Genomic DNA, 27500 nt, shown 5'->3' on the forward strand with positions numbered 1-27500 from the left:
TGGTGATGACATTACTTAAGAGAAAAAAAGTGGTGATGACGTTACTTAAAAGATAAAAAGTGGTGATGACGTTACTTAAAAGATAAAAAGTGGTGTTGACGTTATTTAACAGAGAAAAAAGTGGTGGTGACGTTACTTAAAAGAGAAAAAGTGGTGATGACGTTACTTAAAAAATCAAAAGTGGTGATGACGTTACTTAAGAGAGAGAGAAAAGTGGTGATGACGTTATTAAGAGAGAAAAAAGTGGTGATGACGTTAGTTAAAGAGGAAAAAAAGTGTTGATGCTCATTTTGGTGTTTATTTAAAGGTATTTTCGTGGTGGTGGTGATGGTGGAGGTGGTGGAGGTGTGGATAAATGTTGTTTGTTTGTTTGTTTACCAGTTTGAGAAGGGAGGTGTACGTGTGTGTGTGTGTGTGTGTGTGTGCTTCATTCATTCATATTTCCTCTTTTCTTTCATTATCTCCTGTTTATTACATTACTTTCCTTGCCATTCATTCATTCATCTTAAGTACTTCCATTCATGTATTGCTTTTCATCTCCTTCATTCCCTTCCTTTATCTTAGATTATGCTGTCCAGTTTTGGCGCCCACACTACAGAATGGACATCAACTTGCTAGAATCAGTTCAGAGGAGGATGACCAAGATGATTCAGGGGCTGAGGAACCTCCCATATCAAAATAGGCTGAAACATCTAAACTTACATTCACTAGAGAGACGAAGAGTGCGGGGAGATCTGATAGAAGTATTCAAATGGGTCAAGGGTTACAACAAAGGCGATATAAGTAAAGTACTGAGAATTAGCCAGCAGGATAGAACTCGCAGTAATAGATTTAAATTAGAAAAGTATAGATTTAGGAGAGATATAGGCAAGCATTGGTTTAGTAATAGGGTGGTGGGGGAATGGAATAGACTCAGCAATCACATAGTTAGTGCAGGGACGATAGCTTGTTTTAAGAGTAGACTGGATGGCTACATGGACGAGGACGACAGGTGGCAGTGAGGTGTGGGTGCAGTAAGGTGACAGGGTACTGGTGCGTGCATAGTGCCGCCGGTATAACGAGGATCAAGCCTCTACCTGTAACCCCTGTAACTACACCTCACCCACCGTGAGTAGTGGGGGGGATTCTGGAGCTGCCCTGTGTAGACCACCCGGCCTCTTGCAGTTTCCCTATGTTCTTATGTTCTTATGTTCTTAACCGTTCTTTCGATTTTCCTTATTTTCTTAATACTTTCATCCTCCCTTCTCTTCCTCCTCCTTCTCTTCCTCCTCCTCCTCCTTCTCCTTCTCCTCCTCCTCCCTCCTCCTCCTTCCCTTCCTCCTCCCCCCTCCTCCTTCTCTTCCTCCTCCCCCTCCTCCTCCTTCTCCTCCTTCTCTTCCTTCTCCTCCCTCCTCCTTCTCTTCCTCCTCCCCCTCCTCCTCCTCATTCTCCTCCTCCTTCTTCACCCCCACTTCTTCCTTGACTGTTTACAAGCTGTCAGTTAGGGAGAGGGTGTGAGAGGGGAGAGAGGGAGAGGAGGAGAGGAGAGAGAGGGAACACATGGCCTCCTGCTCCACTTTTCTCTCTCCCTTTTTCCTCCTTCCACCTCTTTCCTCCATCTACCTCCTCCCTCATTTTCCTCCACTTTATCACTTACCTCCATCTCCTTTTCCTTCTCTCTCTTTTCTCTCCCTTCCCTTTCCTTCCTCTACCTTTTTCCTCCCTTTCCTCTCTCCATTTCCTCCCTTTCCTCCCGTTCTTTTCCTCCTCCTCTTCCTTTCTCTCTCCCTTTCCTCCCTTTCCTCCATCTCTCTCTTTCCTCCCTTTCCTCTCGTTCGTTTGCTTCTCTTCAATTTTCTCTCCCTTTCCTCCTTCTTCCATTTCCTCAGTCTCCTTCCTTCCTCCTTTTCCTCCTCCATTTCCTTAATCTCTTTCCCCCTTTCCTTTCTTTCTTTTCTTCTCTGTCTTCTTTCTTCCTTCTTCTATCTCTGTCTTTGCCTTCTTTCCCCCTCTTCAACCTTCATTCTCTTTCTCTTCATTCCTTCACTTAAACCTAACTTAACCTAACCTATCATTTACCTCTCTCTCTCTCTCTCTCTCTCTCTCTCTCTCTCTCTCTCTCTCTCTCTCTCTCTCTCTCTCTCTCTCTCTCTCTCTCTCTCTCTCTCTCTCTCTCTCTCTCTCTCTCTCTCTCTCTCTCTCTCTCTCGGTTAATTTCTTTGTGGCCTTAAGATAGAGATCGGTTAATTTCTCTGTGGCCTTAAGATAGAGATCGCTTAATTCTGAGACACTCCCGCCTCTCACATTAACTATTTCCAAAGTCATAAAAGCACATTAATAGGGTTTTGATGAGTCTTTCCTTCACGTTCATGGTACAGAAGAAGGGTCAGACTAACACCACCAAGGCCATAGAATCACCCCCGGAAAGGTCCAAAACCCCTACGAAAGCCTTGTCAAATGGGTGTGTTTGGGAGGCAAAGTCTAAGAGTTATAACCCGATATCGTAATGGAAGCTCGATATGTGTATTACGGACATGGTAATTCCCTCATTTCCCGGTAAAGGTGTCGCCCGCGTGCTGCCTCCAATACCTCGTAACAGATTGATTCGCGGAGGTGTGGAGAGGGAAGGAGGTGGCGGGAGGGAGCGAGACGTGGCAGGGAAAGGCTGTATAGCGTAATGGAGGGGGGAGAAGGGTGAGGTAACGCGCACGGATAACTGAGTTCTATCCTGCTGGCTAATTCTCAGTACTTTACTTATATCGCCTTTGTTGTAACCCTTGACCCATTTGAATACTTTTATCAGATCTCCCCGCACTCTTCGTCTCTCTAGTGAATGTTTCTTTTTTTGTGTGCCCTTGAGCTGCCTCCTTTGTTGTAAAAAAAAATATATATATATAAGACACTTTCGTTACTCACATCAGTTATGTCTAAAGGTCAAAGAGGGGGTCAGTCGGGTTCTAATGAGCGTTTCTTGAGGTTCACGGTACAGAGGAAGGGTCACACCACCACCAGGGCCATAAAACTACTACTGGAAATGCCCACAACTCCTTCGAAAGCCTTGTCAAATACGTGTGCGATGGGCCAAATATTTGCCTTGATATAAACCCCCAAAAATAGATGCTGTATAAACTGGTCACAAATGCGTTGATATATATTATGAAATGGTTTCTTGAGGTTCACGGTACAGAAGAAGGGTCACACCACCACCAGGGTCATAAAACTACTCCTGGAAATGCCCACAACTCCTTCGAAAGCCTTGTCAAATATGTGTGCGATGGGCCAAATATTTGCCTTGATATAAACCCCCAAAAATAGATGATGTATAAACTGGTCACAAATGCGTTGATATATATTATGAAATGGTTTCTTGAGGTTCACGGTACAGAAGAAGGGTCACACCACCACCAGGGTCATAAAACTACTCCTGGAAATGCGTTGATATATATTATGAAATGGTTTCTTGAGGTTCACGGTACAGAAGAAGGGTCACACCACCACCAGGGTCATAAAACTACTCCTGGAAATGCGTTGATATATATTATGAAATGGTTTGCGTGAGTGATGATTTTTTCTCATTATTCTCGACTTTAAGAAACATGATCCCCGCAGCTACCAGGTTAATCTTTGCTCTATTCCTACCCGGCAGCTTGAGGTTCAAACACCGCTCAGAACAGGATATTTCCGCTGACAAAGAGCAGTTACCGTCTCCCCTTGAGCCGGGGGGATGGGGTGTGCGGTGTGTCGATGTCCCGGCACTGCGGCGGTACTCAGAAATCGACTGTGGTGAGCTGGTGAATTCGCGTCCAGCTCGTGATCAGGCCGTGGTGAATCACACACATACCTACACACAAAAACGTACACTCCACATTCTGATTCCTCCACACACACACACACACACACACACACACACACACACTGGTCACTCACTCACATTCCTCACAAGCCAAACACCTTCCCCTCCCCTCCCCCTGCCCTTCTTTCCCTCCTCGACACGTGGAGCTCTGGACAAAACTGGAATCTGTAGCGCACGCGAGATCCAGTTCGGAGAGGGACTAAAAACAATATCGCAAGAAAACACATTATCTTAAGTAACATTATTATCATTATCCTAAGACCTCTCGCCCCTTGCTCGACCCTCTGAATCCTAAGAGCACTTGAGTCTGTCTTGCGCCCTCCATAATATTGGGTTAGGTCGATTTTGTATGGCCATGGCGGATTGGCTGTTACGAAGAGTTCTAGAAAGGGGATTGGCTGATATAGAGACATCAAGAAAGGGGATTGGCTGATATAGAGAGATCAAGAAAGGGGATTGGCTGATATAGAGAGATCAAGGAAGGGAATTGGCTGATATAGAGAGATCAAGGAAGGGGATTGGCTGATATAGAGAGATCAAGGAAGGGAATTGGCTGATATAGAGATCAAGGAAGGGGATTGGCTGATATAGAGATCAAGGAAGGGATTGGCTGATATAGAGAGATCAAGGAAGGAATTGGCTGATATAGAGATCAAGAAAGGATTGGCTGATATAGAGAGATCAAGGAAGGGATTGGCTGATATAGAGATCAAGGAAGGAATTGGCTGATATAGAGAGATCAAGGAAGGATTGGCTGATATAGAGAGATCAAGGAAGGGATTGGCTGATATAGAGATCAAGGAAGGAATTGGCTGATATAGAGAGATCAAGGAAGGGGATTGGCTGATATAGAGAGATCAAGGAAGGGAATTGGCTGATATAGAGAGATCAAGGAAGGGGATTGGCTGATATAGAGAGATCAAGGAAGGGGATTGGCTGATATAGAGAGATCAAGGAAGGGGATTGGCTGATATAGAGAGATCAAGGAAGGGGATTGGCTGATATAGAGAGATCAAGGAAGGGAATTGGCTGATATAGAGAGATCAAGTAAGGGAATTGTCTGTTATAGAGAGATCAAGGCAGGGAATTGGCTGATATAGAGAGATCAAGGAATGGGATTGGCTGATATAGAGAGATCAAGGAAGGGAATTGGCTGATATAGAGAGATCAAGGAAGGGAATTGGCTGATAGAGAGATCAAGGAAGGGATTGGCTGATATAGAGATCAAGGAAGGAATTGGCTGATATAGAGAGATCAAGGAAGGAATTGGCTGATATAGAGATCAAGGAAGGATTGGCTGATATAGAGAGATCAAGAAGGGATTGGCTGATATAGAGATCAAGGGGATTGGCTGATAGAGAGAGATCAAGGAAGGGAATTGGCTGATATAGAGAGATCAAGGAAGGGGATTGGCTGATATAGAGAGATCAAGGAAGGGAATTGGCTGATAGAGAGATCAAGGAAGGGAATTGGCTGATATAGAGAGATCAAGAAAGGGGATTGGCTGATATAGAGAGATCAAGGAAGGGGATTGGCTGATATAGAGAGATCAAGAAAGGGGATTGGCTGATATAGAGATCAAGTAAGGGAATTGGCTGATATAGAGAGATACAGGCAGGGAATTGGCTGATATAGAGATCAAGGAAGGGATTGGCTGATATAGAGATCAAGGAAGGATTGGCTGATATAGAGATCAAGGAAGATTGGCTGATATAGAGATCAAGGAAGGTGATTGGCTGATATAGAGAGATCAAGGAAGGGGATTGGCTGATATAGAGAGATCAAGAAAGGGGATTGGCTGATATAGAGAGATCAAGGAAGGGGATTGGCTGATATAGAGAGATCAAGGAAGGGGATTGGCTGATATAGAGAGATCAAGGAAGGGAATTGGCTGATATAGAGAGATCAAGGAAGGGGATTGGCTGATATAGAGAGATCAAGGAAGGGGATTGGCTGATATAGAGATCAAGGAAGGGAATTGGCTGTTATAGAGAGATCAAGGAAGGGAATTGGCTGATATAGAGATCAAGGAAGGGATTGGCTGATATAGAGAGATCAAGGAAGGGATTGGCTGATATAGAGATCAAGGAAGGGGAATTGGCTGATAGAGAGATCAAGGAAGGGAATTGGCTGATATAGAGAGATCAAGGAAGGGAATTGGCTGATATAGAGAGATCAAGGAAGGGAATTGGCTGATATAGAGAGATCAAGGAAGGGAATTGGCTGATATAGAGAGATCAAGGAAGGGAATTGGCTGATATAGAGAGATCAAGAAAGGGGATTGGCTGATATAGAGAGATCAAGGATGGGGATTGGCTGATACAGAGGAGTCAAGAAAGGGGTAGTTTAGTGTGGTTGTGGCTGATTGGCTGATAACGAGAGATCAAGAACGGAACTCAAATGCGGATGAGACCATGATCCATACGACAGACAGGTCGGGTCACGCGCCCGCTCGGGTCAGTGCGTGACGTCACGTCCCACGCGCCTCATAGCCTGGCCACACTCTCCAGTCAGAAAACAGCCATCCAGCTACTCTGATGTGTGACACAGTGCTCTATCCTATTCAGCAGATATGCCTACTAAATAGTAACTGCTCAGTGAATGGTGCGTCAATACTGTACAAAAAACTGAAAATATTGTGCGTTATTTCAGATTTCCTAGTGAGGAGTCGGTAAGGAAACAGTGGGTGACTTGTTGCCGCCGTAAAGGAAACATAAACACAATATATGCACTTGTCTGTTCTGTGCATTCCACACCAAAAGCTTCAGCACCAAAAGAGAGGGGACGAATCCTTCTTCGGAAGTGGTTTATATTTTGTCTTTTCAGTGGCAAGCAGCCTGTGTTTGATGGCATCTGCATAATCGTGTTGTGTGGAATGCACAGAACAGACGAGTGCATATATTGTGTTTATGTTGCCTTTAGGGCGGCAACAATTAGCGTCGCATTGTAAGACATTTCATCGTCCAAGAACACACATTTGACAAGGCTTTCGTAAGAGTTGTGGGCATTTACAGGAGTAGTTGTATGACCCTGGTGGTAGTTTGACCCTTCTTCTGTACCATGAACCTGAAGAAACACATATTTGACAAGGGTTTCGTAGGAGTTGTGGGCATTTCCAGGGGTAGTTGTATGACCCTGGTGGTAGTTTGACCCTTCTTCTGTACCATGAACCTGAAGAAACACATATTTGACAAGGGTTTCGTAGGAGTTGTGGGCATTTCCAGGGGTAGTTGTATGACCCTGGTGGTAGTTTGACCCTTCTTCTGTACCATGAACCTAAAGAAACACATATTTGACAAGGCTTTCGTAAGAGTTGTGGGCATTTCCAGGGGTAGTTTTATGACCCTGGTGGTAGTTTGACCCTTCCTCTGTACCATGAACCTGAAGAAACACTCATTAGAACCCGACTGACCCCCTCTTTGACCTTTAGAAATAGTTGAGGTGAGAAGCGAAACTGTCTTATAATACCGAGCTTAAAGTCACCCACTGTTTCCTTACCGACTCCTCGCTATAGTCTTCCAAATATGTCGAGGCCGGTCTGGCGTAGGCTCCCGCGGGTCCTTTCCTCCCCTCTGCTCTGCCACACAGTCCCAACACCTGTCCCTTCCTCTCATATGTACGCTATAGGACACAGACACAGAGACACAGAGACACAGAGACACAGAGACACAGAGACAGAGACAGAGACACAGAGACAGAGACACAGAGACAGAGACACAGAGACAGAGACACAGAGACAGAGACACAGAGACAGAGACACAGAGACAGAGACACAGAGACAGAGACACAGAGACAGAGACACAGAGACAGACACAGAGACACAGAGACAGACACAGAGACACAGAGACAGACACAGAGACACAGAGACAGACACAGAGACACAGAGACAGACACAGAGACACAGAGACAGACACAGAGACACAGAGACAGACACAGAGACACAGAGACAGACACAGAGACACAGAGACAGACACAGAGACACAGAGACAGACACAGAGACACAGAGACACACAGACAGAGAGACACAGAGACAGAGAGACACAGAGACAGAGAGACACAGAGACAGAGAGACAGAGAGAGACAGAGAGACAGAGAGAAACACAGAGAGAAACACAGAGAGAGAGAGAGAGAGAGCACTTCAAACTCACCCAAACACTAAGGAAACGAAAGGATAAAAAAACATAAAAATAAACACAGGCCGGAACGCACGCACACAGTTTACGTTGACGCATAAACAAATTACTCTTCCGCCTCACCTTTTGTCCTCCCTGCCGTGTGGGGCTGGGCGCGTGCCTCCCTGCTTGCCAGAAAGTGAACTGGCCCACATTCTTCATCCGTTCAGCGCCCAAGCAAGGCTTTCGTAGGAGTTTTAGGCATTTGCAGGGGTAGTTTTATGACCCTGATGGTAGTGTGACCCCAAGAAACACATATTTGACAAGGCTTTCGTAGGAGTTTTGGGCATTTGCAGGGGTAGTTTTATGACCCTGGTGGTAGTGTGACCCTTCTTCTGTACCGTGAACCTAAGAAACACATATTTGACAAGGCTTTCGTAGGAGTTTTGGGCATTTGCAGGGGTAGTTTTATGACCCTGGTGGTAGTGTGACCCTTCTTCTGTACCGTGAACCTAAGAAACACATATTTGACAAGGCTTTCGTAGGAGCGTTGGGCATTTACAGGGGTAGTTTAATAACCCTGGCAGTAGTGTGACCCTTCTAATGTACCGTGAACCTAAGAAACACATATTTGACAAGGCTTTCGTAGGAGTTTTGGGCATTTGCAGGGGTAGTTTTATGACCCTGGTGGTAGTGTGACCCTTCTACTGTACCGTGAACCTAAGAAACACATATTTGACAAGGCTTTCGTAGGAGTTTTGGGCATTTGCAGGGGTAGTTTTATGACCCTGGCGGCAGTTTGACCCTTCTTCTGCGCCATGAACATTCAGAAGCACTCATGAGAACCCGATTCCTCTCCTTCTTAGCCTTTGGGAATGATTGATGTGGAGGAGGGAGCGTGTTATAACAATACCGAGGTCCGCTTCCCTTCGCCAGCTGCCTCCATCAAGCCTCCCGATGGAAAATATTAGCATTGTTTACACACGAGAAGTTCTGTTTTAAGGCTTGCGTCACGTTGGGGCTCGTGTGCGTCTCCCAGCTCTCACAAAGTAGTAAAGATGTCGAAATAATGTCATGTTTTAGAGGTTTGTGGCCTGAATATATATCTGTTGTGTCATCTTCATACTACACGATCACTCCTACTCCGCACAGACACTCCACTCACTCACCCCGCGCAAAAGCATCACGATCATCCCGTTGGCGCTCCCGTTGGGCATCTCTGAGCCCCACCTTTTGTCGGGGGGCCGCAGCCTAAGTCTATATATACCAAGTCAAGTCACTCTGCTTCAAAACTGCGACCAGTACGCGCAGGAGGTGGTTTTGGGGCGGAGCAGCGGGATGACGTCACTTGGAGCCCCCCCAAAAATAATACCCGCCAGTTCAGGGGTGACTAAAGTTGGGGCCGTATGTGCATTCTGGATGTGCATTCTCGCCTTCTTTCACAGCGCGTTCAGGCAAGCCACTGACGAAAAAATGTCTTTTTATTGTGCTATTGCGTGACTGTAATTTCAATGACTACAAACGGCGGTGTGGGGTGTGAGGGAGGGCATGTTGAAGTGATTGATTTAAATTAGTCCGCCTTTCCTCGTTTTCTCTAAATCCCTGTTTCTACATTCTCTAGTTTGGCTCCAAGCAACGTCACGCATAAACCACGCCTCGGCCGTGTCTCCTCCCACAAACCTGCGTATGACTTGACTTGGTGTATATAGACTTAGTCCGCAGCAACACGTAGCTAGGTGAAAAGAAAATGCAGAATCATAGAATTTCAACCCTCAGAAGTATTATCATGACTTGGATTTAGGCCTACGAAATTATCCGCAAGCGTTTTTTTGTATTATTTACTTTCAAACGCCTAATATGTAATCAAACGTCATAGCAGCGTTTTTTTTTTTTGTTGTTAGCTTGACGCAAACTTCACCAACCAGCCAGGAATGCGTGCTCTCGAGTCACCCTCTTTTATTTCTTTCTTTTACAGTATCGAGTAAGGAGCGGTTCTGCAAACACCGGAAAGTATATATTGCACGGAAGCTATTTACATCGATCCTGCTGGCTGTCCGGTGTTGCTGGTTTAGGCTTGCTGCTGGTCTGGTTTTGCTGGTCTAATCTTGCTGGTCTGGTCATGTTGGTCTGGTCTTGGTGGCTTGGTTTTGGTGGTCTGGTCTTGGTGGTCTAGTTTGGCTGGTCTGGTCTTACTGATTTAGATTTGCTGGTCTAATTTTGCGGGTCTGGTTTTGTTGGTCTGGTCATTTTGGTCTGGTCTTGCTGGTCTGATCTTGCTGGTTTGATCTTGCTGGTCTGGTCTTAATGGTCTGATCTTGCTGGTCTGGTCATGGTGGTCTTGTATTGCTGGTCTAATCTTGCTGGTCTGGTCTTGGTGGCCTGGTTTTGCTGTTCCTATGCGTCACGGGGAGGCCGGAGACGGAGACAGTTCGTGGATGTGTTTGTGTGACGTCAAGAGTCATGTGTTTTAAGTTTATTTTGTCTCGTTTTATCGCCCGGTTAGTATATACCTCTTAAGGACTCTTCGCCAGCTCGTACAGGTGGGCTGGAGTGTGTGTGAGGGGGGGAGGGGAGGGGGAGGGGGCGCTAATCTAAACAAACACACACACACACACACACTTTACTACTTTTTCTCTACTCCCCATACTATAAAACACACACACACACACACACACACACACACACAGCAGCGTATGAGTGGATAGCACAGTTTGTTATGGAAAGAAGATCATTGATAAATAACAGGAAGAGGGTGGGCGTTTTATGGGTTTAGGGGAAGAACAGTGACCGTCTACCACTGCAAAGATAGAACGGCCGGAAAGGAAACTGGAGATAAAGACAGTTTAGAAAGCAAAGACTGGTGCCAGACTCTATCGAAAGCTTTCGATATGTTTAGCGCACTACTATATGTTACTACTACTACTACTACTACTACTACTACTACTACTACTACTACTACTACTACTACTACTACTACTACTACTACTACTACTGTTACTACTACTACTACTACTACTACTACTACTACTACTACTACTATTACTACTACTTCTGCTGGCTTCCTGTTGTTCAATAAGTCACTTAATCTTCACCCTCCTTCTCCTCCTTCTCCTCCTCCTTCTATCCTGCTCGATTGAATGCCTGGACACACACACACACACACACACACACACACACACACACACACACACACGTAACAATCTAGGCCAGGAGTGTGTAACGAGGTCATGTGAGAGAGAGAGAGAGAGAGAGAGAGAGAGAGAGAGAGAGAGAGAGAGAGAGAGAGAGTTGTTATTATAATTTTGTAATTTACTCTAATTTTGTTAATATGAATTCTCTCTCTCTCTCTCTCTCTCTCTCTCTCTCTCTCTCTCTCTCTCTCTCTCTCTCTCTCTCTCTCTCTCTCTCTCTCTCATGGCCTCTAATCCACCAAGACAACTCGTCACCATAAAGACCTTGATAACATGCTGTTCCTTTATCAACCGGCAAGATTTACGCCGCCTCCTGCCTGGCCAACCCTTGTGACACGCTTCTCTTGTTTCAGGATGCGGAGAGGCAGAGTGATCGTCGTGACAGCAGCCTTTGTTTTCTGCTGTCCTGACCCTCTCCCAGCTCTGACCACGCCCACACCCACGCCTACACACTCGCCCACGCCTCCTAAGCCACCCCCGGATAAGACTGACCCCCTAGAGAACGCCACCGCGGACTACAGCGAGGATGAGCATGGGGTTCCGAGCACCGTCCAAGTTTCCGTCTTTTTATCGGGACTACTAAATGTGTCTGTGGAAGGTGGTGATGGTGGTGGTGAATGGTTGGCAAATGACACGAGGGAAGTGAGCGATGGAGGAGGAGAGAAGAATTTGACTGATATCTCCATCCACACAGAGAAGATTCGGCATTTACATATGATTAAGGTGAGTTGTCAAGCTCATTCGGTAGGGGTAGCTACACACACACACACACACACACACACACAAGAGGTACCTACATGGGGAGGCTTTATAATGTAATACGTCTTTTGGGGAGACAGATAGCTAGATAGATAGATAGATAGAGATAGATAGATAGATAGAGATAGAGATAGAGATAGATAGATAGAGAGAGAGAGAATTATATAAGGTCAATGCAGAAGCGACTGATGGAGTGTAATTTTGGTTATCCAGCAAGTAACGCCAGAACACAGCACCAAGAGACATGATAACAGGCTAGCGAGGGTCTGGTGTCTGGTGGAGCGGTCTTGAGGGGAGGATGTGGAGGGCTGAGCAGGTCGATAAGGGTATGGGAATGAAGATGTGTTTGATGTAGAAGGGTTAGCAAGGTCGATGACATGTTGATAATACTACCACAACTACTACTACTACTACTACTACTACTACTACTATTACTTCTACTATGATTTTCGCTTAGTATATTATGTAAACGGTGACCACTACATACATACATACATAGATACATAGATACATAGATTCATACATATATAGAGGCGGTCTCATATTTTTGTAATCAATGGCAAATTACTTATGATGGTCCTTCCTCCTCCTCCTCCTCTTCCTCCTCCTCCTCCTCCACCTTCTCATTTTCTTCTACCTCTTCCTTCTTCTTCACTTCTTCTCTTCTTCTTCTTCTTCCTCTTCTTTGTTGTTTTCTTTCTCTCTCTTCCTCATCCTCCTTTCCCTTCTTCTCTTCCTTCCCCCTCCTCTTCTCTCTCTCTCTCTCTCTCTCTCTCTCTCTCTCTCTCTCTCTCTCTCTCTCTCTCTCTCTCTCTCTCTCTCGTGTGTTGCATAATTAGGTTTGAGTGCAGTGTTTCGTGTGTTGGTATGATATAGGTGATGCGGCTAATATCTCTCTCTCTCTCTCTCTCTCTCTCTCTCTCTCTCTCTCTCTCTCTCTCTCTCTCTCTCTCTCTCTCTCTCTCTCTCTCTCTCTCTTTTATCTCCGTTTTCTGCTCTTATGTTCTTTTTTTTCTGTCCTAGTCTGTGATTTTCTTGTCAGAGAGAGAGAGAGAGAGAGAGAGAGAGAGAGAGAGAGAGAGAAGAGTTTCGTCGCGTGGAGGTTAAAGATGCGTTTCAAGATTTTTTTTTTCCTATTTTTCTCCTCGAGTATTTTTTCTTTGTTGGTTGATGTAAAAAAAAAAATGTATAAGCATGTGTTTCTGTGTGTTTTCAGTATGTAAAAGTGTGTGTGTGTGTGTGTGTGTGTGTGTGTGTGTGTGTGTGTGTGTGTGTGTGTCGGCAGTGTTGCAAGTTCTCCTTCACCAAGAAAAGTCAGTTTTACCAACTCAAAAACATCGCCAGGTTCTACACGGATAGATAGATAGATAGATAGATATAGATAGATAGATATAGATTATCGTACTCATAGCCTCGTGTATACCGGTTTCTGAGTCATAGCTATTGCCAAAAAAACACCAATGATTAACCATTTTAACGATAACTATATATGAAGGCGGTTAGTGGGGTCGAAGAGGCAGTTTTGGGGTCGAAAATCGGCAAAAATAGAAGGCAGAGTACGACAATCTGGCTACGTTGAAAGAATGGCCGAGAGAGCGAGAGCTTGTCATACGGTCGCTCCAATGTCACCTGTTCCCTCCCCGACAGGTGGTGGTGCTGTGTACGGTGCTGTCGGTGCTGCTGCTCCTCACCTGCAAGATGCTGCTGCAAGTGTTCGCTCAGTACGCCGGGAGGGAAAAGCCTGGAGAGATGTAACGCGGCCCCCCATCGGTCCGTCCCCGCAGCCCCCGCCACCCGCCGCCGCCGCCTCTGATTGGCTGCGTGGTGGCTGTCGTGTCGTGCCTTGTGTGTGTGTGTGTGTGTGTGTGTGTGTGTTGTCCTAGGTTAGTTGTGAGATTATAAGAAACAAAGAGACAATGAAAAATACACAAATTCAACAGTAAAAGCGGCTTTACACCTGGCAATTCCTAGTCGGCAATACAGGCGCGGCAGCATTTTTGGTCTGGGTCATGATTGATACAGACAACAAGATTTGGAGCCTGGAGGCCGAGGTGGCATTACTAGAAGAAGTGAGGCAGCCTGGATACTTGTGGCAGCCATAAGATAAGTTGTATGAGAAGCTGATCGAGTCTACGCAAAACAACTTTTGAGAGAGTGGCAGCAACATCCGAGAAATGTTTGTCTCTTTGCGAGATATCGAAGGAGGTAAGGAACGATTATTTTCGTGTATTATATAATCACTATGTAATGCCTGGGATGACATGTTCCTCCATTCTCCTTTGTTGTTTTACTTGTAACAATGAACAATCAATCAATCAATCAATACTACTGAAGGTAAAACTCGTTTACTTAAAGTATTTCTACAATATTAGGCTAATGGACCAAACTCATTGTGGTTTTAATATGTGGCAGTAGCCTTTTGGGGTGTCTGGGATGAAGTCATGCCCTTGCATTTACTAGCAGTTCACGTCTTGATGCTCCCGGCGGCTCCTCCCGCGTGTGAACGTACTTGTCCCGGGGGAACCAGCCGGTGGCCGCTAGATCGTCGCGGCTGTATTGCCGGCCAGGAATTGCCGGTGTAAGGCCGCCTTAAGCATTCCAAAAAACAAATATCGTCATGGATACCGCAAACAACGACAAAAAAGTAATATTTTGGTATATTAGATGTTCCCACGTATACAGCACACACACACACGCACAAAAAAAAAAAAAAACTGAAATTACACAATGCTGACGTCACTGATGGCGCCAGCACTTGAAAATCAGGTCAGATCAAATAGTGGAGGGAAGAGGGAGGGGTCAGGTTAGTTTATCTAGGCTAGGTTAGGTTAGGTCATAATTGTAAGCTAATGTATCTCGTTTTCTATAATAAGCTTTGGAAAGGATTAAGGGAAAGGAGGCTGGACAGTCCATCAGTTTTAGGAGGGCACTCTGGGCGCGGTCGGCCGAGTCTATAAGGCTTGCAGAAATTACAAAATCTTAAACAACAAAAAAGTTCTGATTTTTTGCTGTGAACTAATTATAAATGAATTTTAAATTCCCTATATAATTTAATTCTAGAAAATTTATATGGGATAGAAATGCTGACTTTGTATAAATCCTATAAGACTTGGCAATGTTGCATTTGTGTCGCGGACAAGTGGAGTGACCCGAGGTCAGCCGTGCCATCCCCCCCCCCCCCACTCCCCGCCGCGTACACTGCCCTGTGACACGTGTGACAATGAGGAAGCCACACCTGCAGGAGCATAAGATGGATGGACTACAGACCAGGTCACGTTAGATCAGGTCAGATTAGATCAGGTTACGTGTAAGCCAGAAGGTCAAAGAATATTGTAAGGGTCGATGAGATGAAGGGTGACTCTACAGCTTTAATGATGATGACAGTTATAATAATAGTGATAAGGATAAGTATGATAACAATAAAACCACTTACTTATAATACTTCATAGTTTTTTTTAACATGTAACGCAGGAAATAACAATAGTAGCAGAAAATAAAGACAGAGAACAATGAGCAAACAGATTTCTTTTCAGATGAACGTAAAAGGAAAAAAAATACTGAAAATTAGAAAACAATATATACAGACTGTGAAACAAGTTTGTCCTCATATTAACGCATAAAAGGGAACAAAATATAAACCAAAAATAAAAGGCAGAAAATGAAACCTCTCCATTTTGACTCCGTGAACTATTATGAAAACAAACTAGACAAATATAGATACCGTCTTAATTTACCGATATATATACAGACTGTGAAACAAGTTTGTCCTCATATTAACGCATAAAAGGGAAAAAAATATAAACCAAAAATAAAAGGCAGAAAATGAAACCTCTCCATTTTGACTCCGTAAACTATTATGAAAAAAAAAAAAAATAGACAAATATAGATACCGTCTTAATTTACCGATACTCATTTTTCTTGAGATCCTTTGCCTGCGCACACAAGCTGCTCCTTCAGAGTGTGTGGCCATGCATAGCGTATTAGAGCACCAGCCTCTGTAATCGTCAGCTTGAAGAGTATAAGACCGAGAAGTGAGTAGCGGGCTTTTTTTTTATATATATTTTTCTTTACGCCCTTGAACTGTCTCCTTAGTTGTAAAAAAAAAACAAAAAAAAAAAACGCTTTCCTCATAACTCGTGATTAGCCTTGAAATATTGGCCGTTATGCGCTACAGAACTGCGCTAGAGACCCAAAGATTAGACCATTTGTTATACTCATTATGTTGCCCGCTGTGACGTCACGGGCAGCGGGCGGCGAGGCGGGGGGAAGGTTATCACAGTGTCTCGGGCGGGTCATCGCCTTGGACCCCTGCACCCGCCGAACGCTTATTGATTTATTTACCGTTTGTGTGTTTTCTTCTGAGAGGAACATTTATTGATACACGGAACTCGGAAATAAAAGCTACTTGTTTCTATGGATGCCCACACAAATCATTTTCTTCATTGGGATGCCCCATAGTGCCCCATAGATGCCCCATACGGGAACCCATGCAGAGGGAGGATAAAGCATAGAATGTCAACCAAACTATGCTCACAATATTCTAGTAGCACCCGATATAACGCTAATTACGCACTTTCATCATAGAGCTCTTTGAAAATAAGAAGGAAAATTAATATTGTTTGAATTTCACATGGGATTTTAGACATTATATTATTAAAGCCATTTGTCCTCAGACGAAAACGAACAATTTGCATATCTTTCAACCCCACCACCACCACCCTCCTGACCATCCCTGTACGATCTGTTGCCCGCCAAGATAAACCCCCAAAAATAGATGATGCATAAACTGATCACAAATGCTTCGATATATATTATGAAATGGTTTGTGTGAGTGATGATTCTTTTCTCATTTTTTCTCGCTTAGACGGACCATTAAGAAACATGATCCCCGCTGCTTCCGGGCATGGCATGAGCAAAGCAATCATTAAGTATACCTGGTTGACTCGGTTTTGAAGAGTAATTAAAACCGAATCATCTACTCGTTTTGCAGAAGGTAGACTCGCTTCCCACATCCCTAGTAGTAGTAGTAGTGGTAGTCGTGGTAGAGGTGGTAGTCTCTCTCTCTCTCTCTCTCTCTCTCTCTCTCTCTCTCTCTCTCTCTCTCTCTGAATATAGTGAAATGTGGCAACTACAATTTCTCCCTCCCTCTTTCCCTCCCTCCCTCCCTTTCTCCCTCTCGTCTCTCAGTTCACGGAAGGAAGTGAGAGAGAGAGAGAGGTGTGGGAAAGACAGGTAAGAGAGAGAGAGAGAGAGAGAGAGAGAGAGAGAGAGAGAGAGAGAGAGAGAGAGAGAGAGACTATTACTATTGATATTATTAGTGGTATTGAAGTGGTGATGAAGGTGGTGTTGACGTATTCTTGGTGTAATTATTGTTGGTGGTGGTGATGAAAGTGGTTGTGTACTGGTGGTGAATGGGTGGTTAGGTGGTGGTGGTGATGGTGTGGTGGTGATTCGAGTGGATTATGGGGGTGGTGATGATGGTGATGAGGTGGTGTTGATGGTGATGAATTGGTGGTGATGGTGGTGAGGCTGTATTGGTGGTGGTGAAATGGTGTTGAAGTAGGCGATTGGTAAGATGGTGATGAAGTGGTTAGGGATTAGTCATATTGGTGGTGGTGTGGGTGGTGACTTGGTGGTGGTGGTTATGAAGTAATGAACAAGTGGTGTTAGGTATGTTTGACGGACGTGGTGGTGGTGGTTGTGGTGGAGTGATGACGTATTGGTGGTGATGTACATGGTGGTGGTTGGTGGGTGAAAAGGTAATGTAGTTGTGAATGGTGTTGACAAGCATTGGAGTTGAAGTAGTAGTGGTGGTGATGGTGGTGGTGGTGATGGTGGTGGTGATAAGGAGGAGGAGGAGGAGGAGGAAGAGGAGGAGGAAACGAACAAGTAACATGATTATCTCTCTCTCTCTCTCTCTCTCTCTCTCTCTCTCTCTCTCTCTGGAGGTATCGAAGGACCATTCCGTGCACACACACACACACACACACACACACACACACACACACACACACGTACATATATACAGATAGAAAGATAGATAGAGAGATAAAGATATGCAAGAAATGAAAGAAAGAAAGGAAGGAAGGAAGGAAAGAGAGGAGTGAAAATATACAGAAGGAAGAAATGGAAAAGGAAAGGAAGGAAATAGAAGAGGAGGAGAGAGAAGGAAGGAGAGAAGGAAGAGAGAGAGAGAGGGAGAGAGAGAAATAGATTAGTCATTTCCTTGTATAAAAATTCTCCTCATAAATCATCACTATTATTATTATTATTATTATTATTATTATTATTATTATTATTATTATTATTATTATTATTATTATTATTATTATTATTATTATTATTATTACTATTATTATTATTACACACACACATGCTACACTTCAGTTAGATTATACCCGTCAGTAGTAGTAGTAGTAGTAGTAGTAGTAGTAGTAGTAGTAGTAACGTTGTAGGTGTCACTGATGCAAAGGAAGTCCAGTTTGGGTGCCAGAAAAGGTCTTCGAAGGTGTGCGGCGTGATTAACATGTTACCTGTGTGTGTGTGTGTGTGTGTGTGTGTGTGTGTGTGTGTGTGTGTGTGTGTGTGTGTGAGAGAGAGAGAGAGAGAGAGAGAGAGAGAGAGAGAGAGAGAGAGAGAGAGAGAGGTTACTTTTTATCTCTATGTATTTATATTTGTGTCCTTAAGTTTTCTTTCTCCTTATCCTTCCTTCCCCCTCCACCCCTCCTCCTCCTCTCCATCGTCCACTCACTGGAGGAGAGCGCCAGGGAGTGGAAGACGCTCCACCTGCCCGTGCCCAGGTGGGTCATCAGCTTGTCCAGGTGTGAGGTAGACATGACGCACGCACGCACGCACACCTGCAGAGAGAAAGGTTGGTGTTCGGGCGTTCTAATAGTACTAGTAGTTCTGCTACTAGCCCTAGTAGTAGTGCAGGTACTATTTCTACTAGTACCAGTAGAAGTAGTGGTCGGTACTACTAACACTAGTGCTGCTACCATCACAGGGCCGGGCTGTGAGGGGGCGGGGTCTGTCCAGTAATGTGTAGCACCGCTGTGGCCGCGTGGGGGGCGCGGTGAGGGGCGCTCGACATGAGCCGTGGCCGGGCGTGAAAAACTGACCTTTCTGGGGCATCCTCCTGCTGCCAAAACGACCTTGTACCAGACGGGCCGCGGCTCGTCCGGCCAGGGATGAACTGTTACATTCCAATCCGTATTATTATTATTTTTTTTTTGTTACGTGTCAGCCTATAGCGCCGGTAGGCTTTCTTAAGGGGCCTGGATGGTAGTCGGCCCCAGCCCGTCAAGGCGCAGGCAATTTTTATAGAGGCGCCATCTTTTCTTGGGTGTATTCGTATCCGTATTCCAATAATAAATGGTAGAAATCAAAGTGTTCTAATTCGTATTCGACTACAAGGGAAAAGTATTCATATTCTGCGAGTAATGTGTCGAATACTTCAAAACTTATCGTCACAAATACCAGCCGCTGTTCCCTGCACGTCCAGCCCCGGGCGGACGCGTGGCGGACGTGTACACAGCGGCGGCCTGCAGGGTGCCGAGTTCACGCCACTGCTGCGTACTTTGGTGACTGTGCCCACCCACCACCCACGTCAAGGTATTATTTTAAAGTGTTCATCAATACAATACATTCAATTTTTATTTTCAAGAAGTGCTCGTGTGTGTATTAAAATTAAGAACTTTTTTATATTCCAATTTGTGTTCCTTTTGGAATTTGAAAGGTCTGTCAACCTGGTATTCACTCCTCCTCCTGCTGCCCTGTGCCCCCCCCCCTGACCCCCCCCCTTACTACTACTACTACTACTACTAGCCTACTAATGCTACTATTACTACTAATAATAATTCAATTAGATGAATTATGTGTATCTTCTTAAACTGTCACTGTCATCACTTCCCTGCTCCTCCATCTTCTGCAAGCTCTCAATGGTTACTGATCTCCTCCTCCTCCTCCTCCTGTATTCCTCCTCACGGCAGGAAATTGCTTCTCTCTCTAACCTTACCATGAGAGAGAGAGAGAGAGAGAGAGAGAGAGAGAGAGAGAGATAGGGGGGTTGGGGGGGTTGTCTGTTATCCATATAGTTCCTCTCTTCTTCTTCTTCCTCTTCTTTTTCTTCTTCTTTACCTCCTCCTCCTCCTCTTCAATCACTTACCTGCCCATGTGATGTAACTTTCCTCCACCTCCTCTTCTTCCTCCTCCTCCATCTCCTCCTCCTCCTCCTCCTCCACTAATTAATTGATACAGGTGAGAAAAAGGTTGCCAGGTATTTTTTTCTCCTTTTCCTTTGATTTAAATTCACTTTCTTTTTTTATTTTTTTTATTTTTTATTTTTTTCTTATTCCTCCTCTTTATCCTCCTCCTCCTTCGTTTCCTTCATCAGTTTTTCTCCTCCTCCTTCCTCCTCTTCTTCTTCCTCTTCCTCCTCCTCCTCCTCTTCGTGATGTCTACTCTATTATATTTGGTTCAACTTCAGTTCCTCCTCCTTCTCCTCCTCTTCTTTTCTCTTCCTCCTCCTCCTCCTCCTCTCCTCTATCTATTACTCACTATTCTTCTTTCTCCTCCTCCTCCTCCTCTCTCCTCTCCTCTATTACGCACTGTTCTTCTTTCTCCTCCTCCTCCTCTTCTTTCTCCTCCTCCTCTTCCTCCTCCTCCTCCTCCTCCTCTAAGGACTAACAAAACCTCAGAGTCATATATGGCAACATTTTATTTCCTTTCCTTACGCAAACGTTACAATTATCATTACTATTATTATTATTATTACTATTATTACTACTACTGCTACTAGCCTTAATCTTACTAGTACTATTATTACTGCTGATGTTACTACTATTACTACTAGTGCTAGCTTTATTAAAATAGGGGGCTGGTGGGGGGGGGGGGTAGCTGGTGTGTGTGTGTGTGTGTGTGTGTGTGTGTGTGTGTGTGTGTGTGTGTGTGTGTGTTTGGTGTTGGTTTTACGCACACACACAGGTACATACATACATACATGCTTACACACACACACACACACACACACACACACATATTGTAAAGGAAGGGTGTGTGTGGAGGGAAGGGAGGGGGGGAGGGGGGGGAGGGGGGGATAGCAGGTCAGGTCATCACCATCACTAGTCATCACCATCACTAGTCATCACCATCACTAGTCATCACCATCACTAGTCATCACCATCACTAGTCATCACCATTTTTTTTTCTATTTCTACATGTTTATAAATTCATCTCCTCTATCTTCTCTTCCTCCTCCTCTTCCTCCTCTTCCTCCTCTTCCTTCATTTGACAGTATTTTAACAAGAGAGAGTTATGGACTTCTTCCTCCTCCTCTTCTTCCTCCTCTTCCTTCTTCTTCAGTAAATATGGTCATTCTTCTTCTTCATCTTTTTTTATTATTATGACAAAATATACACACACATACGCACACACACACACGTACACACACATATATATATACACACACACACATCCTCACAGTTATGTATACCATCTATTATCATTATTATTATTCCTATTATTATTATTATTATTATTATTACATTTGTTGTGTCTATATAATTCTTCTATGTACACTTGGATATAAGGGAACATTCAGGGGTAGGCCTATTAAATATATGGTGGAGAGATAAGCTTTGGGGGGGTGGGGTGGAGGGGGGTCAGGGTAAGGCACTCGGTCTCTCTCTCTCTCTCTCTCTCTCTCTCTCTTTTCTCTATATTTTAATCTGATTTTTGAGGGGCTAAGATTGTGGGGTCTTATGAGGGGCTGAAGTTGATATAGTTGGGGTCTGTTTGGGGTCTAAATTGGGGGTCTCTGAATTTTATGATGTTTGGGTTATTTTTGGGGTCTGGGTTTGACCTGGGGGCTAGTTTTGTGGTCTCTGGGTCTGAGTTCAGCTAGTTTTGGGTCAGTCTAGGTCTGAATGGGGCCGTTTTGTTAATTTTGATATGCAGGTCTTTTTGAGGGGGGCTGATTGGGGTCTGTTGGGACCTAAATTGGGTCTATTTTGCAAGGGAGTTGATATTTGGGTCTGTCTGGGTCTGAATTGGACTACTTTTGTGTGGGTCTGTTGGGGTCTAAATAGGTCTGTTTTTTGAGAATTTTAATATTTGGGTCTTTTCTGGGGTGTGTCTGGGTCTGATTTGGTCTGTTGGGTCTAAATGGGTCTTTTTTATATAATTTTAATATTTGGGTCTTTTCTGGGATCTGTCTGGGTCTGATTTGGGACAGTTTTGGGGTCTGGGAGTCTGAAACTGGGCTATTTTCGGGGCATGAGTTGGGCTAGTTTTATCTCCAATTTTGGGCTAGTTTTGCATTCATCTGGGAGGGAGGGAACGAGAAGGTGGGAGAGAGAACACTTGGAGAGAGGAGGAGAGAGATGGAGGAGGAGGAGGAGTTATGGCATAGGAGGAGGAGGAGGTGATCTTACAAAATGGAGGAGGAGGAGGAGGAGTGGAGAGAGAGATCCTTTTTCATCTTGTTGTTGTTGTCCTTCCTCAAGAGTCCTTCAGAGGATTCTTGACACGAGGATACAGCTGTAGGGAGAGAGAAAGGACTTAGCACTGTAGTAATAGTAGTAGTAGTACATACACATATCTCTGCTACACATCTTCCCACCTCCCCCCAGCCTGCAGCCCCTCACCCTGGCCCTCTCATCACCCCAGCAGGTGCTGTAGTGGGCTGGGTCGGGTCTGAGGTGTGCAGTGTTGTGCGCTGGGATCTTGCTGTCCCACGGCGTGTTGCTAAAGACTTACTCTCTCCTGACAGGAGGGAGTACGGGCCTTGCCAGTGGTGGCCCGTAGCAGGGTGCCGACAGACCAGCTCTACTGGCCGGCGTCAGCCAAGCCGACCAAGTCAGTCTGTTGACGAGGACTGGCGTGTGTCTGACACGGTGTGTCTGATTGTGTGGATAGTGTGTGGCCGCCTTGGCAGTGCCCACCACTCAGAGTATCACCAGGTGTTGTTACATTACAGGCTGGCATCCTCCGTGTGCTGTAGGTTTACAGCCAATGGTAGTTGCTTTTATATTGTTTTTAGAATTTGTTATGCATTTAAACTTCTCATGATTTTATGATTTTTAACTTTTTATAATTTTACGATTTTATACGAGGTCATTTTATTCAGCGCCACATGACCAGTACAGGCGCGGCGCCAGGACTGGTCCAGTCAGTCAATGACCCGCTGACATAGGCACCACCTCTCCCAGCTGCCTAAGTAACACCGCCACCTCTCACACCACCACCCTCACCCCTTCCCTTCCACTCACCCCCAACAGGTTCCGTGGCACGTATCCCTGCAGGTTGCCCAGCTGTGCCCACCACCACTCCCGCTCGTACTCGTCGCCGCGCCGCAGCACCGTCAGCGCCGACCCGCACTCGAAGGTGAGCTCGTCCGGCGCCTGCCCCTCGTAGTCGTAGACGGCATACACCACGCCCCCACTCATGATGCCGAGCTTCTCCTGCACGCCTGGGGGGAGGGGGAGGCATTAGGGGGGAAGATGAGGGGGAGGGGGGGTGTCATGGGGGAATGGAGAGAAGGAGAGAAAGGATAGGAAAGAGCTTGCATACGTGGAGGAAGAAATGAAAGAGGATGAGAGAGATGGAAGGAAGGGGGGAAGGAGAGGGAAAGGCTGAGGAGATGAAGGAAGGAAGGAAAGGGAAAGGCTGAGGAGATGAAGGAAGGAAGGAAGGAGAGGGAAAGGCTGAGGAAATGAAGGAAGGATTGCGAGAGGGATTTAGGGGTCTTAGCGAGCTCTGATCTCCGTCCAAGGGCACAATGCATTCCTGTATCTATTAAGTCAAACAGGAATTAGTAGTGACGTCAGTAAGTTTGCAGATGATACCAAGATCGGTAGAGTAATTGAGTCAGACCAGGATGCTAGTATTCTCCAGAGAGAACTAAACAGATCTATTAAGTCATTGATGTAAATAATAAACAAAAGTGTACCTAATACCGAACCTTTTTGGACTCCACCCGTAACTCACACTAAAATCTTTCAACAGGACGACGAGAGGAGACCAAGAAATGAAACTTGGAAGAAACAAAGAAGTATACAAGAGGTCACACAAGAGGTCAGGTCAGAGGTCACGTGGCTTACTATAGAGGTACTGGGAGCAGCCGTCATAACCCTCCTCGTCTTGTTCACATTTCTCGGCTGGCGTCTCGTGGTCGGAGAGCGTCGTGGCCAGGATGCAGGCGCCGTGCTCGACCAGGAAGCGAACCATGGCGACGTTGTTACAGGAGGCCGCGCAGTGGAGGGGCGTCCTGTGGGGGAGGTGAGAGGTGAGTGGTGATGAAAGATGGTAGTGGTGGTGATGAAAGACGGTGGTGATGAGTGTATTCTTATGTTATGTTATTTAAATGTACAACGTTACTGCAAATAATAATAATAATAACAATAATAATTCTCTCTCTCTCTCTCTTCCTCCTCACACACACACACACACACACACACACACACACATACCATCCATCAGAGTCCTGGGCATTCACATCGCAGCCAAAGGTCACCAGGAAGGTCACAATCTCGAGGTGCCCCGCGCAGATGGCATTATGTAGGGCCGTGATCCCCTCGTCATTAGCGGCAGAGGGATTCGGAACCTCCATGGCGGTGCGTTTGACGAGTTCCAATTCCCCTTCCAGCGAGGCGTCGAGGAGGAGCGCCAGTGGGTCAAAACTCACTCGCCTCGCTGGAGTTTTGGAGGAGTTCTTCGTCTTCAAGTTCCCCTTCTTCATCCGCCTCAACACCACTCCCCCGGCGCTGGTGGTGGTGGTGGCGGTGGTGGTGCGGCGGGAGTTGGTGGCGGTGTTGGTGTTGGTGGTGGTGTCGTCCTCTGTTTGGAGTTGAGAGGTGGTTAGGGGGTGGTGGTGGGTGGTGATGTAAGATTGGTGATGATGGCGGTGATGAAAATAAAGATAATGTTTTATTTTGTTATTTTCTTTCATTCCAAATTCTCTCTCTCTCTCTCTCTCTCTCTCTCTCTCTCTCTCTCTCTCTCTCTCTCTCTCTCTCTCTCTCTCTCTCTCTCTCTCTCTCTCTCTCTCTCTCTCTCTCTCTCTCTCACCTCCGTGGACTTCCTCGGTGGACATCAGCATGGCCATGTCCGCTCCATCCGGCTGTCTGCTGTCATCCACCTCCTCCTCCACCTCCTCTTCCACCTCCTCCTCCTCTTCCTCCTCCTTCCCTATCCTCAACTCACTCAAGGACATCAGAGGAACATTGAAGTTATCCACATTGTCTCCTCCACCTCCTCCTCCACCTGTAGTCTCCGCCTCCTCCGTTAGTCTCCTTCCCAAGAGGTCGGATGGTGGAGTCTCATCTTCCGGGAACATGAAATCGGGCGGCATTTCAATTCTTCGGTTGATGGAGACGTGAATCTTCTCCGTCCCATCCACATTGTTGTTATTTAAATTATTATTGTTATTATTATTATTATTTGTGTTGTTATTATTACTAGTGGAGGTGGAAGAGGTGGATGGAGGTGCTCTGCTTGTACTGCTGGAGGTGGTCGTGGTGGATGCAGTGGAGGTGGTGGTGACTGTGGTGGACGTGGTAGTGGTGGTGTCTTCGTCTGGACTGGGTGGAGGTGGTGGCATGTCAGCTCCACCACCACCACCTGCTTGTTGTTGTTGTTGCTGTGTGTAGGTGGACATGATGACATTCTGGCTGGCGTACCTGTGGAGAGGCGGAAGGTGAGATGACGAGAACACAGGTGAGCTAATTAGAACACAGGTAAATCTAATGAGTCTTCGGTAAATTCACAACACAGGTACATTAGCAAGTCTTCAATGTTCCTCTGATGTAACGGTAAATTCACAACACAGGTAAATCTAAGGAGTCTTTGGTAAATTCACTTCATGAATGGCAGCAGCGTGAGCATGGAGGTAAAGAGGGATTTGAGGAATACAGTAATAGTACCAACCCTCACATGTGCAAGTGAAACGTGGGCCTGGAATGAAAGTCAGAGGTCTAGAGTGCAGGCAGTGGAAATGAGTTATTTGAGGAGTGCTTGTGGTGTGAGTAGAATGGATGGAATGAGTAATGAAAGTGTGTACGAGCGTTTTGGAATGTGTCACAGGGGTGAAGGGAAGAAGTGTGGAGTGGTGGAAGAAGTGAAGCGACAGACTTTAAAGTGGTTTGGCCACATGGAGCGAATGGAGGAGAGTAAGATGACCAGAAGAGTGTATGTGAGTGAGATAGAGGGAGGGAATGCTAGAGGACGACCTCCAGTGAAATGGAGGGATAGGGTGCAAGAGTACGTTAGGGAGAGGGGGGAAAGCTCCTTGAGAAACTTTGAGCAGGCAAGGAGGGAGTGTCTGGATAGAGAAAGATGAAAACTCTTCTGCCATGGCCATCCCCTGCTGAGAGGCGTCGATGAAATGATGATGATGATGTAAATTCACAACATGGATACATTAGTAAGTCTCTGGTAAATTCATAACACAGGTAAATCTAATGAATCTTCGGTAAATTCACAACACAGGTAAATCTAATGAATCTTCGGTAAATTCACAACACAGGTAAATCTAATGAATCTTCGGTAAATTCACAACACAGGTACATTACTAAGTCTTAGGTAATTTAAGAGATGTAAATTACTTAAAAGACAGACTAATTAATGGAAACAGTAAAAATTAACAAGCATAGGTGTACAAATTGGGAGGAACAATGATGACCTAATTAGTGTAGAAAAAAGGTGTTAATTGAAGACATGCAAATTACTTAAAAGTCACTAATTAATGGAAACAGGTGCAATTAACAAGCATAGGTGTACAAGCTGGGGAGAATGTTAATGACCTAATTAGTGTAGAAAAATGTGTTAGTAATTACTCAACAAAAAGACACACCTCCCAAAAATTAATTATACTACACACACAACAGGTAAAGGTGAGCAATTAAGGGATGGCAAATTGAAAGCTAATTGAATGGTACTTAAGCTAATGATACTGTGTGTGTGTGTGTGTGTGTGTGTGTGTGTGTGTGTGTGTGTGTGTGTGTGTGTGTGTGTGTGTGTGTGTGTGTGTCAGGGATTGAATATTGATTAACGAATTCCCAGATGAGAGAGAGAGAGAGAGAGAGAGAGAGAGAGAGAGAGAGAGAGAGAGAGAGAGAGAGAGAGAGAGAGAGAGAGAGAGAGAGAGAGAGAGAGAGAGAGAGAGAGAGAGAGAGAGAGAGAATTTGCATTACTCTGAAAACAAACATCATTAGAGTTTGAGAGAAAGGACGTGTGTGTATGTGTGTGTGTGTGTGTGTGTGTGTGTGTGTGTGTGTGTGTGTGTGTGTGTGTGCAAATGAGTGTGTACGTTGACTCAAAAACCCAAACATTTCTCATCGTCTACACATGTGCACCAAAAAAACGCACACGCATGTACGTCTATGTGTGTACCTGTAGCCGTGTTGTGGGCGGGGCTGCAGGCCGGGGGGGCGGGAGGGGGGCGGGGCGGGGGGTGAGAGGGGGTCGGGGCTTCCCATCTGGTCCCCTTTCTGGCGGGGCGGGAGGCTTGAGGGCACGGGGGCTTGGGGGCAGGAGGCTTGCCACGCCCCCTCCCTCCTGTGCCCCCATCCTCGCCTCCGTCACCCCCGCGATCACCTCCGTCCTGTGAGA

The 27500-nt window shown here is 45.5% G+C and overlaps 2 protein-coding genes across 2 annotated transcripts in view; one reads left to right on the forward strand and one right to left on the reverse strand.

Moving 5' to 3' along the window:
* Positions 1 to 15335, forward strand: part of LOC126986465 (uncharacterized) — a 17488-nt gene extending 2153 nt beyond the window's left edge. The window contains exons 2-3 of the mRNA XM_050842668.1: positions 11489 to 11858; positions 13542 to 15335. Coding sequence (XP_050698625.1) covers positions 11490 to 11858; positions 13542 to 13649 — 477 coding nt within the window. The 5' untranslated portion in view covers position 11489 and the 3' untranslated portion in view covers positions 13650 to 15335. The remainder of the gene's footprint in view (positions 1 to 11488; positions 11859 to 13541) is intronic.
* A 5257-nt stretch (positions 15336 to 20592) lies between these two features.
* LOC126986035 (apoptosis-stimulating of p53 protein 2-like) overlaps positions 20593 to 27500 on the reverse strand; it is a 76407-nt gene continuing 69499 nt past the window's right edge. The window contains exons 13-19 of the mRNA XM_050841721.1: positions 27437 to 27492; positions 27282 to 27395; positions 24960 to 25570; positions 24362 to 24728; positions 23993 to 24159; positions 23162 to 23361; positions 20593 to 22430 (exon numbers count right to left, since the gene is read on the reverse strand). Of these exons, the coding sequence (XP_050697678.1) occupies positions 22392 to 22430; positions 23162 to 23361; positions 23993 to 24159; positions 24362 to 24728; positions 24960 to 25570; positions 27282 to 27395; positions 27437 to 27492 (1554 nt within the window). The 3' untranslated portion in view covers positions 20593 to 22391. The remainder of the gene's footprint in view (positions 22431 to 23161; positions 23362 to 23992; positions 24160 to 24361; positions 24729 to 24959; positions 25571 to 27281; positions 27396 to 27436; positions 27493 to 27500) is intronic.

Source organism: Eriocheir sinensis, chromosome 61 (assembly GCF_024679095.1).
Source record: "Eriocheir sinensis breed Jianghai 21 chromosome 61, ASM2467909v1, whole genome shotgun sequence".
Classification (NCBI taxonomy): domain Eukaryota; kingdom Metazoa; phylum Arthropoda; class Malacostraca; order Decapoda; family Varunidae; genus Eriocheir; species Eriocheir sinensis.